Genomic DNA, 13,461 nt, shown 5'->3' with positions numbered 1-13,461 from the left:
GGCACTTTTTAATGAACAGTCTGATCATGCGCTTATTTAAATTAAACCTAGTGTAGCCTATTAGCTTAGGCTACTCATCAGTCACACAGTAGGCTAACTTAACAAACTTAACACATCATTTTATTCCGTGTGTGAAAAAACAAAGAGGAAGCAGGCGATATGCTGGCCCAATTTATGAGCGGGCAGAGGGCCCACCGGGAATTCTCCCGATGGCCACTCCGGGCCTGAATACTTATACTAAATGAGCAATATTTTAGGGGGTGCTATCGGGGTACTTCGGTCTTTCTTGGGGGTGCTGAAGCACCTGCTAGCCCCTTCCTAGTGCCGCCCATGACCCCACTTGAACCTCAAAACGAGAGTGAATACCAACAGAAGAATATTGCAGGGGATTTTGGCACATTTTTGGGGGGCGCTACCCACACGGTTAGCCGTTTTGCTCATTCCATGAATGGACGATCCTTACAACTTGTACCTCGTTGTAAAGGTGACTAATCAGGCTTTCCAACGATATAACATACAATACCAATCAACATTTTAAAGGGTGGCTGTAGCTGAAAGATTGAGGAAGAAGAAGGATTTGAAAGTTTGAAGCTGAAGGATTTGGAAAGAACTCAATTGGAAAACCATGTAAAAAATATTATGAATATTGATTTATATAAATTCAAGCATAAGAGGTAGAAAGCTGCAAAGTCATAGCGTGCAACTATGAACAGTTTTAATAGCCAAAAATCTGAAGGAGCTGAAAGGTGCGACGGAAGAAATAGAATAATATTATGAAGCATGCTGAAGCAGCATTCCAACAATTACATTCTTTATAGTTTATCCAAAAATAAAACGTCTTATCACTCACCTTTATTTTGTTCCATACAAAAGGAGATATTTGGCAGAATGCTGCATCACTCAGTTAATTTTTGATACAGTTAATTAAATGGTGAATGACAATGTCTCAACGATTAGTCATTCTAATAATCGTTAGATTAGTCAACTATCAAAATAATAGTTTGTTGCAACCCTATTTTAAACGTCTCCACAATATCACACTAGTATGAACTTTCCTTCTGGCTAACCCTCCCATCCCCTTGGCAGGCATGAAAGCAGCGTGCATGTTCATCGAGCGACATGCTGAACACCTAGAGCAGCTGGACCTGTCCCCCCTGCTACTGTTCCCCCCGCTACAGGACATGTTCATAGAGAAGTTCGGCAGTAGGCCCGAGTTTTTCAGCCGTGGGGGCTTGACTGTAACAGAGTACCTGAAGCAGGCCCCGCATCAAGAGATGAGACTGTTTATCTGGACTCTGGAGGAGCACAGAGAGCAGTATGCATCCTGCCACTCATTATTGGATGAATATTTTGAAATGATGGGTAAGACTTTAATCCTCAATTTGTGGATTTTATTTGTGTTTATGTATTTTTTCCCAGTAAATGATTTTGTACTTCCCTGTTCATATTTCAGATGGCCTTTGTGTAGTCATTAGAAAGACAGAGAATGAAAATCTAAATGTGAGTATTACTTAACCCTTGAGTTCTCCTCGGGTCATTCTGACCCATCAGTCATTGTGACCCACTGTTGTTCGCAACAACTTTACCGCATACTAAAACAAAGTGAAGCATTTTCTTTTAACCGTTGGGCTGTCTCAGACCCCCCACATTGCGAAGGTAAAAAAAAAAAATGCTTTTGTATTGGGTAAAATTGGGTAAACACAACGATGGTTCGTTATGAACCTTTTGGTCATGTGACCCGAAGGCAGCACAAGGGTTAAATAGCTTTTAAAAGTATAGTTTTTAAAATGTACTTTTCCAGATGCTACTATCCTACTTCCTATGTCCTTTTAGAATTCTCCTAGTAAGAATAAAAACAGAAACCGCAAAAGGAAACAAAAAGAACCTAAGGTGAGCATTTGTGTGTCTGTTTGTTTGTTTGTCTGTGTTACGGTTGTCGTTGTCTAGTGGGAAATATTAAGGCTAGACCAGATGCTACACTAAACAGCGGCAGGCCCCGACAGGTGGAAAGTAGAAAGAGAAGACGGGAACACTCACCCCATTCAAGTAGACTCCCACCCCGGTCTCCAGAACAGCCCAAGCCACCGTTTCGTCTCGGCGAACAGCTCATTCACGGTTGCTAGTATTTAGTTTAGAGATGTTCTGTACATTGAGCACGGCTTTGTACCACAGCACGATGGATCATCAGGAGTGGGGAACAGGAAACCCAGGGAGACAACCGGTCGCATTGATCGTGACGTTCTCTCGCAACATCACTCTGGAGGTTCCCCCCTTCTTTCCGCCATCCGGGAGTTTAAAAACAATAAACTCCTCCCCTTAATTACCCGGGCCCCAATCAGGACACCGTTCCACTCCCCTTTCCAATCACCACCATGTGCAAGGCCGCCGCGCCACTAAAGTGTTATATTTAAAAAGTTACTTTCAGAAAGGACCATAAACCTCCCTCTCACCCTGCCACTAGGCGTGCACGTAACAGTCCTCCCCCCTTCAAGAGAAAGGGACAACAAAAATACTACCAAGACACCAAATATTTTTTTTACTTTTCGCATATCCACTCCCCTACCCTAGAGGAGTCCAATAAAATAATTTCCATTATCACCATAATCATCATCATCAGTAGTAGTAGCAGGTCTACCTCTTTTCTCTAACCACCCTACACCTTGAGAGTAGAAACCTACTTGTCACAGCTGGGTAAAAGTCACGTCAGGTAACTGGGGTATCTCAGAAACCATGGCCAAGGGAGTCCCATCTTCACCTCAACCACTGTCATCAATGGGCATCACCACAGGATCCTTGAACAATGCAGGGTAGGCACCTCCCACGTTCACATTATCACTTCTAGCACCCAAAAGGACAGGCATTGCCACATCCCAGTCCTTGGGACACTCCACCCCAAAGGTTTGCACCATTGCCCTCAGGGTCAGATGGCCCCTCTCAAGAGCCCCCCGTGACTCGGGATGATAGGCAGAGGACCGTACCAGAGTGATCCCAAGCTCACACCGGTCCTTCGGGAAAACTCCAGATTTAAAATGGGTCCCCCTACCTGACTGAACCTCTTTAGGCAGCTCCACCAGTGAACCAAACTGCAGCAGTGTCTCACTGCTCGTCGGCGCCCAGAGATCGGGCAAAGGCACCACCTCTGGAAACTGCGTGGCCACACCCCTAATGGTCAACCAATACTCATTCCCCTTCTTGGTTCGGGGCAGAGGGCCAACCCCCTCTGCGATCACCCAACCTTCTAACTCATCATCCCGTTCCCAAGAGGGGAACCAGGGTCTTCCTTAATGGAACACGGGTGCTCACAACATGCAGCCTGAGCAAACACTGTGTCCGCCAACCCAATCAGGTCCTCCTCCCCAGCAGAGGGCGAAACCATAACGGGTGTCACACATACCTGGGAACCTACCAGATCATGGCATATTAAAAGGCTAATGCCTGGAACTGGCAGCGTGGGCACCACCCCCACAGTCACTTCCCCAGACACCATGCCAGAACTTAAAGACTCTCGGTGCAGTGGCACACCGTCATACTGCCCCCCTCGGCCTTTAATTAGGGCAAACCGGGTGGAGGCAGCCTTGGATAGCTCCACCACCCCTTCAAGCAAGGGAGATTGGGCCGTACCAGTATCCTTCCGAATGGTGATCGGCCTCTCCTCTCCCCCTGGAGTCACGGACACAGTCCCCATAGAGGTGACCGGCTTGTAGGTGGACAGGAGGGACAAGGGTACCTCTCTGGGTCCCCCATAGCCTAACCCGACAAGGCCTTGGGTCAGGGCGGCCACCAGCACCAACTGGGCCACCAGTACCCTAGATTGCCGCTCCTCCCTTTTTACCCGACGGTCCCTGTCTTGCTCCTCCTCAGCCCACAACAACTCCAACTCCAGCATGCTAATAAGGAGTTCAGCCAGAGCGGGTTTCAGGGTACCTTCCGGCACCTCTACCTCTTGTTCTGCCGCTAACTGCAGCATGTGAGCTTCTGTAGACTGTTGGAACTCTCGGCGGGAGGGCAACTCCATCCTCCCCCCTAGCTCATCTCCCTGCCCATCATTTGACATGACAGCGGTAATCACGGCAACAAAACCGAGAGAAAATCTCCAACTGGCAAAGAGACCTGCACCACAAAACAAGCTTCTCCCAAAACTTACGCACAATAATAGCCAGGCAGTACAAAACCAAACCGACAGTCACAGACTGTCAACCCAAAGCTGGCTAGCTTAGCTACCACCTAATTAGCTACCACTCTAACTCGACATGCACAGTCCGCAACCTGCCGTCACAAATACCAAGCTCAATCACTAACAATTGGCTAACAAGACTACCTAACCTCACGGCCTAGTCCCGCAACAAGCCCGACAAAACAAACGGAGCTCCACACCGCGATACTAGTCTGGTCTAAAGTCAGAAAACGGATCCCTACTAGCTAATATAATTATACCAACAGCTTCATATTCCGATCCCGGACGAGCTCCCCAATTGTTTAGGTCGTCGTTGTCTAGGGGGAAATATTAAGGCTAGACCAGATGCTACACTAAACAGCGGCAGGCCCCGACAGGTGGAAAGTGGAAAGAGAAGACGGGAACACTCACCCCATTCAAGTAGACTCCCACCCCGGTCTCCAGGACAGCCCAAGCCACCGTTTCGTCTCGACGAACAGCTCGTTCGCGGTTGCTAGTATTTAGTTTAGAGATGTTCTGTACATTGAGCACGGCTTTGTACCACAGCACGATGGATCATCAGGAGTGGGGAACAGGAAACCGAGGGAGACAACCGGTCGCATTGATCGTGACGTTCTCTCACAACATCACTCTGGAGGTTCCCCCCTTTCCGCCATCCGGGAGTTTAAAAACAATAAACTCCTCCCCTCAATTACCCGGGCCCCAATCAGGACACCGTTCCACTCCCCTTTCCATCACCACCATGTGCAAGGCCGCTGCGCCACTAAAGTGTTATATTTAAAAAGTTACTTTCAGAAAGGACCATAAACCTCCCTCTCACCCTGCCACTAGGCGTGCACGTAACAGTCTGCCTTTTGGTGTGTTTGTGTGTGCCCTCTACATTGTGAATATCATACTAAGTCACTCTCCTTCCTCATCAGAACATCATTTACATGGGAGTCAGAAGTACTAGAGAAGAGGATGAGGAGGATTTCTTTGACGATGAGAATTCTTTGTGAGTGCCCGGTCCAAAGAACATACAAATTCTGAATTCCAATTGGGGGCTCTGTTGGAATTATTCTCACCTGTCCACCTTTCTCTACAGAATGATACTTGACCCTAGTGATCCATTTAGTGTACCCAATCGCCTTCGAGATCGAGTGGCGGAGTTTGAGGACCAGTATAACAGCAGTAATCACAGTACCCTTTATAAACAGATACTGGACAACAACCCTGACCCAACTAAAGAGAGTTTATACGAGTATGTTCAGCTGGCTCTCCATTGAAACATGTATACACTGATGAAAAATTAGTATTCAAAGACTCAAAATCCTTTTTTATTCGGACACTCGCTTCCTTTCTCTTTTTCTGTCTCCCCCCTCTGTCCCCCATCCGTTTCTTCCTCCTCCCTTTATCCCCCTTCTCGCCCTCCCTCCCATCAGCTACTTTTCCCAGATCCTGGTGCAGCATGGCCCTCTGGGGGCCCAGGACCCCCAGCTGGTGGGCCTGCTGGACAGCTTCCCCCCCGAGGCCCAGCAGAAGATCCAGGAGGCCGGGGGCCTCCAGCCCTTCCTCCTCAGCTCACTGCGCTTCGTCATGAACGGCGACCTCATCTGTCTGATGAAGCATGCCGTAACCCTGCAGTACACCGCCACTGCACATCAACAACTCAACCACCTGGACTACATAGGAGACCCCTCGTACAGGCTGGACTTAAACCCTTCAGCTGGGGAATTTCACCCCTGTAGTGGGGATATGGGAATGGATGATTTTAGCGAGACTGTCAGCTTTGGCAAAGGGATGACGGCCCCAGTGAGGCATGAGCCAGTTTTGACAGGCTATCACCGGCCTCCTTATAATCCTCATATGTTTTACCCTTGTCCACCTCAGCCTAACCCATATGTCAGCAGTTTAGCAGGTGTGTTCAGTACCCAAGGAGTAGATGAAGCTATGCTTTATGTTGGGACTAATGCCTGTACAGCAGGTCATGAACAGTACAGTGTCAGTGACTGTGGGAATTTGGACCAGTTTGTTAGCGAAGCGGATGAAAACAGTGTGTGGGAAACCCTAATCTCTTCTGGAAGTACATCGTTGTCTGTTAAAACTTCAGCTGTACAGGTATATAATGTATCCTGTAGCCAGAGAACCTCTGGTAAATATCAAGAAATCAAGACGGAGCTGAAATGCACCGCATTTTGTAGGCTGTTGCGTATCTCACTGTTAATGTATCTCTTTTTTCCTCTCTAGGCAACCTGTGACTCCAACAATGATGTGGCAGTTAATACAGAGCCATATGAGCCTTTTGAAATAAATAATGTCAGTTATAGTCAAGTTCTCTATAAACCCCAGATGTCTATAACTCAAGTTAACTTCCTCACACAAAGTTCTTAAATGTAACTGAAATACAACCCAAAAAGATCTTCTTACAATTGTTTACTGATCTTTTTCCTCAGGGGGAGATGAGCAGGAAGGAGAAGGATAACACTGAGTTCAAGAAACAAATCCACCAGATGACAGAAAACTACAGCTTTGTGAAGCTAAGACGCCAAGAGGAAATCTCTGGCCTCAAAGAAGAATACAACAACATCAACCAAAACATAAAGGTGAGGATTGCTTTTCCATTTTGCATCAGTAACCACAGAGAACCTTCAAATACCACTAAAGCCAGTCCAACGTGTAGGTTAATGAGCTGAACTTCTGTGTGTTTCTCTCTGCCAGATCTCTAACAGAGAGCTAGCCCTGTTCCAGAAACAGCTGGAGGAGGAGGTGAAGAAAGATCAACAGGAGAAGAGGGACAACCAGGAGACCCTGAAGGTCATGAAGGGTGAAATGAAGGAGCTGCTGGAGTCCCAGGAGAGGTAGCTTGTACGTCTTGGAATGTCCCAGGAAATGGGACTAGACGGCAGTGGAATCACTTCTGCTTTAGTCTGTCCCATCTGGTAAACCTGAGTAGTCACTGTGGAAGACATGTGCATGTCCACCAGTGGTATGGCAGTAGTCCAGCATTAACCATGGGTTCCCAGGTATCCTGGAACACGGTTCACCAATTTTCCAGTCATGGACAACATGGAAAGATTTGAGGAAAAAGTCAAATGTCCAGGAAGATTTTGGAAATTGATTTCAACATTCTCCTATTTTCCTTATGCTGAGAATGAACAAATAGGCCACCTGTCAGAGCTGACCAAAACTGATAATATTGCCATCTGAAAGGGCTGAGTTCAGGATCATATCAATGTTTCCAGTGGTAGTTCATGGATGACTGTATTTTGAATAGGCTTTCCATGGTTATGTTAACCAACCAATCAGCCTGTAGCCATGTGAAAGGCTTAACCGGGAGAGTACAAGCGACAGTGCAGAAGAAACCTCTCGCAAATTAGCTATTTCATCTACGGAAAGATACCACCAAAGGATCATAATACCCTTTGTAATAAAGTTAAGAACCAAAGTGAGGGATCGAGATGCACGTGTCTTATCGAATCCACGATTCTTAGAAATGTTGAACTGGTTCTCGATACCCAACCTTAGTATTTAGTGATCCAAAACATGTTGGTTATTATATTGAGTGACTTCTTCAAAAAATTGAATATGCAAGTAAATTCGCATTAACTTTCCAGGAACTTCCTCATGTGCCCTGATCCTTTTCACCAATTTCAAATGGAACAAGTGTCTGGGGTTATGAGTGTTGACCTTTTTGTCTCCCACAGTTTAACCAAAGCCATCAAAGAGAAGAAGAAGGAGTATGAGACACAACTGGACAGTTTCTTGGAGTTGAGGCAAGTGATAATAAGTCTTGGGTACATGCATCTCGCTATTCGAACGTGTGATGTCTTCGAGAGATGGATGATATGCCGAATATCGGCGGTGGGCTCAATCCATGTTTTGTTTTTTTGCCTGTATTTTGCCAATTTAAAGTTCTTTGTTTTGGTTATTTAAATGTAAATATGTCCTTTTTTAAGTATATGTTCATTTCAAAAGCATTGAAGATTGATTGAAGATTTACTTGCCCTATACACAATACTCAACGGCTTTTTAATTTAGGTGCAACTAACTCGCCCTCTTGGTCGTTCGGTGGTCCAGTTAATAAAAATATGAATATTTTAACTAGTGGTGGGCCGTTATCGGCGTTAACATGCTGCGTTAATGTGAAACTCTTATTGGGCGATTAAAAAAAGATATCGCCATTAATCTATTCTCAAAGTTGGGTTGGGAGCTGGGTCTATACTACGCAAGCTGTGATGACTTTCACCTTGACATTTTAGCATGGACGTATACTTAGCCGAATTGTACTGTAGGGGGCGAGAACGAGTCTTTGAACCTGTGTGTATGCCTTGTGTATAAAATTACCACATCAAACGTGACGTGCTAACATGGATGTAGGTATGAAGCTGCCGGGTTTGCTTCAGGGAAAATGTATTTTTAAGAAGCTTCCCAATGGAAACCTTGACAAGACTAAGGTTGTTTGCACCTTGTGCAATGCAGAATTAGCTTACTGTACGAGTTCTTCCAGTCTCAAATCCAACCTAAACGCAAAGCATCCCTTAGCTAATGTGGAAGATGCTGAGCCAAGCACTGATGTCGCGCAGGGGAAGAGTCGTTGTCAAACCTATATGTTTGAATGCAACCGAGGCAAGTCCGTCAGCACAGTTGTATCAGCCAAGCTAACTAATCTCCTCGCTCACCTGGCTTGAGAAACCCGTTCCCACAGACTTACTTTTAGTCATTATTTGGGTAGCACACATATTCTGAATCCCTTCAGCGGAATTCAAATGAGCCATTTTAATCTAGATTAATGCCAAGATTACAGTGAGATTCATCTACATTAAAAAAGTAATCTATGCCTACCAATAATTTTAACCCATCGCCCAACCCGAGTGCCTTGTGAAGTTTCTGTGTCCTGTTACTTATGAATGTCATTGTTTTGAATAGGAAGTTAGTCCTGTTTTTAATGAACAGACACTTTACTTCCCACAGCAACCAATCAGCAGGTGAGAAGATGAGCCTGGAGGATGAGATCAAGAGATGCAGAGACCTGTGTTCCAGCACTGCCCTAAGATCTCACACGTCACAGGTTTGTGGGTGTGTGTGGGATGGAGGCGAACATATGTACAATGGAGAAAACGAGCATTCCTGAACAGGGTTTATTGTGTCAATGGAATGTGCTTTCTCATGTTCAATCACTACCTGGGGCTCGTCTGTGCTTGGTAGCTAGATCTAGATTTACCATTGGGTTACTTTCAGCAATGCAAGGCCCTCATTTATACACACACACGCACTGAATCTCCTGGCCCCCTTTCTTCCCCTTGTAGGTTTTCATCCTGGAAAGCCAGAAGGGCAGAGGGCTGCGCTGCCTGTTTCGATCAGTAACTGATGCCAGGGCCATCCTGGCCAAACTCCAGGAAGTTGCTCCCAGGTGAGTTGGCAGTTATGATGAGCACAGTTTAGCTGTGGCTATTATTGCACACTAATCTGTTCAGTAACTCTTAGTCACATTTCCTAGTTAGTGTTGTCACAATGCCAATATTATGACTTTGATACAGTGCCTGCACTGCCTGCTGTCTCAATACCCCTGCTGAAACTATACCACAGCAAAAACCTCAAACATCAGGAAAAGTAACTGAATAAAAAAGGACACAACACAAAATGTAGAATTATTTTTTGTTTCAATAGTGTCAACATCAGTTAGGATGTTATCACAGTTATTCTTAAAGTACCGGTACTAATAAAATGGGGGTATCGTACCATTTTGAAAGGCAAGGTATTGTACCTGGAACATGCAGTGCAACGTGATGTCTTTGATAGTGTTTAATTATTGGGGAACATGCTGAAACCTCTGTCATTGGTCACACACACACACGCGCGCACACAGGTACCCTCCCCATCTGCTTCAGCCTGCCATTGAGGCCTGGAGCACCTGTTTGCGTGAGTCTGAGGAGAAGATCTCAACAACGGAGGTGAGCACACACACACACACACAGGTGAAGGTGTGTGAGTCTCCAGCCTCATGGTTGTGCCCCACAGGCTCAGTATCAGGAGCAGTTGGAGCAGGTGAAGAAGGGGGCCAGGCTGAACACCCTGCCCCCCATCACGATCCCATACACCCCCCAGCCTCCACCCATACCGGTAGGTTATCTACACTATGCCTGCACTGACTGACTATCAGAAGGATACCTTCAGTTAAAGTTAGAAGTTCCATCAACTCGCTACATACATGCTCCTAAACTTCTGGTGAAACGTTGCGTGTTGTTCAGTGCTCCAGACGAACGTTTCCACTGGTAGCACTCAACACTTTAAACGCGTTTAGCTTTTCCTCACAACACTTTCAAGCAACATAAATCTGATGCCTTGATCATGGACTGGCATGAATGCGACCATAGGAATTCTTTGCTTGCGCACTTACAAAATATTGTTGCAAATGCAGTCTGGAGCCCTGATTGTCGTACAGAATCTTTGTTTGTGAGGTGGCTCTAAAGACAGTGGCCTATAGTGCACTGTATCAGTGGTTTTATAATTAGGTCTAGTGGTTATAAAAAAATCCATGTTTTAGAAAGATACATTTGTTTTAAATCAGTGTTGTGAGTGGACGACAACTTTGCACTTTTGCTTTCCTCCGTGTTGGTCTTCAGCTGAATTTATTTTAACATGATCCTCCCTGACATCCAACCCAGAAAAAAGTGAATTGTAAATGTAAGACCTACAACCTAATCATATGTCACCATACCTGTATATTTAGTCAGGACTTGTCAGAAGAAGAGGAGAGAGAGAGAAGAGAACAGCGAATGTAGGGTGGATATGATCTAACTGAAGTAAATATTTCTTCCTAGAATTATGTGGGTTCACATTGTAGCGAGTGATGTTTTAACCCGCTCATTGTGTTCGATGTCAAATGCTGGCAGCCTAACTGTCTACTGTAACACAGAGGCAAACCTTCAACGTGAAGATAACCTGATCACCTTAGTGAGACACAGTACTGCAGACCACATTAGCACAAGAACCCCAACATTAAATGATGATGTCTCACACAATGCCACTATCTTTCTGGATGAGCTTCAAAGGGTTGATACCAGACCTGGTGTCTCATCCCCATGGGGGGGAGAAGGACCAGCCAAGTGGCCCACTTATTGTAATGTACTAACAAAACCATTTTGCAGTGTTGTGTAGATACATTATGAAGTATATGCAAGGTATGAACATTTTAAGGCCACAATCCTAAAGTTACATTCCATTTCACACTTATCTAGGAACCACCTGGGAAAACACTCAAGTCAAGGAACTGACCAATGACCTGTTTCACCAGCATCAAGACAATTCCCTTTCATTCAAAGTATAAAAACCAACAACAAACAATCACTTGTTGAGTGCATTGATACTGCAAGTCCAGTGACAATGGATAGGCATTCCAAAGGATCTCGTCAAGCTCCTGCAATTCTAATTGTGATACAACTAAGAACCTAAGAACTTTATTCATTACCGAAAATACTTTAAGAGTCCTCTGAGTCCGTCAGAGGACACCAAATGGAGGGTTGCTCAAGAAGTGACCAAGATCATTAAATGTAGTGTCTTATAGTCTAATAGCATCTGTTCTTTCTAATCAGTCAATCACTAAATAACTAATCAGTTCCATAATGGATCCCTTCCTGGAGAACGGTCATGCAGCTTCCTGTTTCCCCATCCTCAGCTCATTCCTAAAATAGGATCATCACAGTTGTAACAACAGGTTCAGTATCACCACGGTGGTTATCAACTCTCCTCCCAGGATTCCCCACTTTTGAGCAATGAGCACGTTCACATAAAAAGGGGCGTGTTTGCAAAATATGACCGAAAAGAAAAAAAGAGCAAACATTCATCTAAAACAAAAACGAGTTTAAGAGAATAATTTTAGTGAAATGCCACACTGTTGTGTTCCAATAAAAGAAAGGAATGTTGGGAGAAAATTGCAGACTATACAAAAGTTAATGGCCTTCTCATTATCACTCATTAAGGCAGTAATAGATCTGACTCTAAATTCAATAATGTTTTCCATCCAATTAGATCCACGGAATATTTGGCAAATGGTGATGCCATTTTCCAAGATGATTTCGGTTGGTCCATAGGAGGTGCTTTTGTGCGTGTTCTTCTGTTTTCTTAAACAGGTTACCATATTTTTGGGAAATAAAGCCGCGGCTTGTACCCCGATTTTCCACTTTTCTTGTGGTTGTGCGGCTTATATTTTGAAGCGGCTTATAGCCCGTGTTTAGAACAAAACAGAAACACTCTAGGGGGTTATAACACTTTTATAACCCTATTCAATCAATTTCACAAAACCGCATTCGAATTTAAGCCATGTGCCTGAAAGGGAGAATTACACCGCCCGTGTAAATAAAGGTGGAACCAATTAATACAGACGTTGTTTCACTCGCTCTGCCATTTCCAGGCTGACATGAAATAAGCTAGTTTTGGCTATAGAGATCAAAAGAAGTTTGTGGGCCACACTTAACCTCAACTCTTCGATAATGTTAAATTTACATTTCTCTGTATAAATACTGCAGACTGAACCTAGCAGTCACTTTATATTCACATTCCCTCGTGTTAAAAGTAAAGTTTAAATATAAAAAATGTCTCGCGATGAATCTGTAGCTGCGCCATCGTCTTCTAGAGGATCTTATACAAATTCCTATAAGCTGGAGATAATTGAACTCGCTAGTCATTGAACGTTGATAATATAGAAATTCATTGGATGTAATTGCTAACAAACATTAACTATAAATAAAATGTTTGTCATGTTTATACAATACAAGAAAAAATTCAGGGCTCGACATTACAGTAAGGCTTGTCCGTTTGTCAGGGACAAGTGGATTTTTTGGGAGGGCGAGTCTGGAAGAGAAATGTACTTGTGTCGTAAATGATTTTTGCAAGTTCCCGTGTATAGTGAAAATAAATCAGAGTGTCGAAGTGAAGAAAATCCTAAGTCCGTACAAGTCAAAAATAAACTAAGTCCAAAGGTTGAAAATTATTCTAAGTGTTGACAAGTGGAAAATAAACTAAGTCCAAACGATGAAAATTATTCTAAGTCCAAACCAGTCAAAAATCAGGCTAAGTCCAAACAGATGCACTGAAACTCAGAGTATTGATGCAAAAGTTTATTCCAACACAGGGTAAAAAAGGTATCCTAGTGAGTAAGCTCCCAAGAGCAGACTGGCAAGTTCTCTCCAAACATCCTCTTATATACTGTATCTGCCTATTATTTGTGTCATTTTTTGCTATTGGTACAATACTGTTGGTCACAGATACATTATGCATCCTCACATTATTGGTACCTTTCTGTTGATGAC

The 13,461-nt window shown here is 44.3% G+C and overlaps 1 protein-coding gene across 6 annotated transcripts in view; it reads left to right on the top strand.

The window, feature by feature from the left end:
* ttc3 (tetratricopeptide repeat domain 3) overlaps positions 1–13,461 on the top strand; it is a 71,134-nt gene that overhangs the window by 47,863 nt on the left and 9,810 nt on the right. For 4 of the 6 annotated variants that reach the window (XM_084698247.1, XM_084698249.1, XM_084698250.1 and 1 more), the window contains exons 28-41: positions 1,087–1,362; positions 1,454–1,500; positions 1,834–1,890; positions 5,095–5,168; positions 5,259–5,414; positions 5,596–6,271; positions 6,401–6,469; positions 6,607–6,756; positions 6,872–7,011; positions 7,858–7,926; positions 9,125–9,221; positions 9,460–9,563; positions 10,020–10,104; positions 10,172–10,273. In XM_084698247.1, the coding sequence (XP_084554373.1) occupies positions 1,087–1,362; positions 1,454–1,500; positions 1,834–1,890; positions 5,095–5,168; positions 5,259–5,414; positions 5,596–6,271; positions 6,401–6,469; positions 6,607–6,756; positions 6,872–7,011; positions 7,858–7,926; positions 9,125–9,221; positions 9,460–9,563; positions 10,020–10,104; positions 10,172–10,273 (2,102 nt within the window). The remainder of the gene's footprint in view (positions 1–1,086; positions 1,363–1,453; positions 1,501–1,833; positions 1,891–5,094; positions 5,169–5,258; positions 5,415–5,595; positions 6,272–6,400; positions 6,470–6,606; positions 6,757–6,871; positions 7,012–7,857; positions 7,927–9,124; positions 9,222–9,459; positions 9,564–10,019; positions 10,105–10,171; positions 10,274–13,461) is intronic. The other 2 variants (XM_084698251.1, XM_084698252.1) reach the window with 2 other exon arrangements.

Source organism: Hypomesus nipponensis, chromosome 5 (genome assembly GCF_054491055.1).
Source record: "Hypomesus nipponensis isolate SF chromosome 5, ASM5449105v1, whole genome shotgun sequence".
Lineage (NCBI taxonomy): Eukaryota > Metazoa > Chordata > Actinopteri > Osmeriformes > Osmeridae > Hypomesus > Hypomesus nipponensis.
The sequence above is the reverse complement of the archived record's forward strand: the minus strand, read 5'-3'. Positions and strand labels throughout refer to the sequence as shown.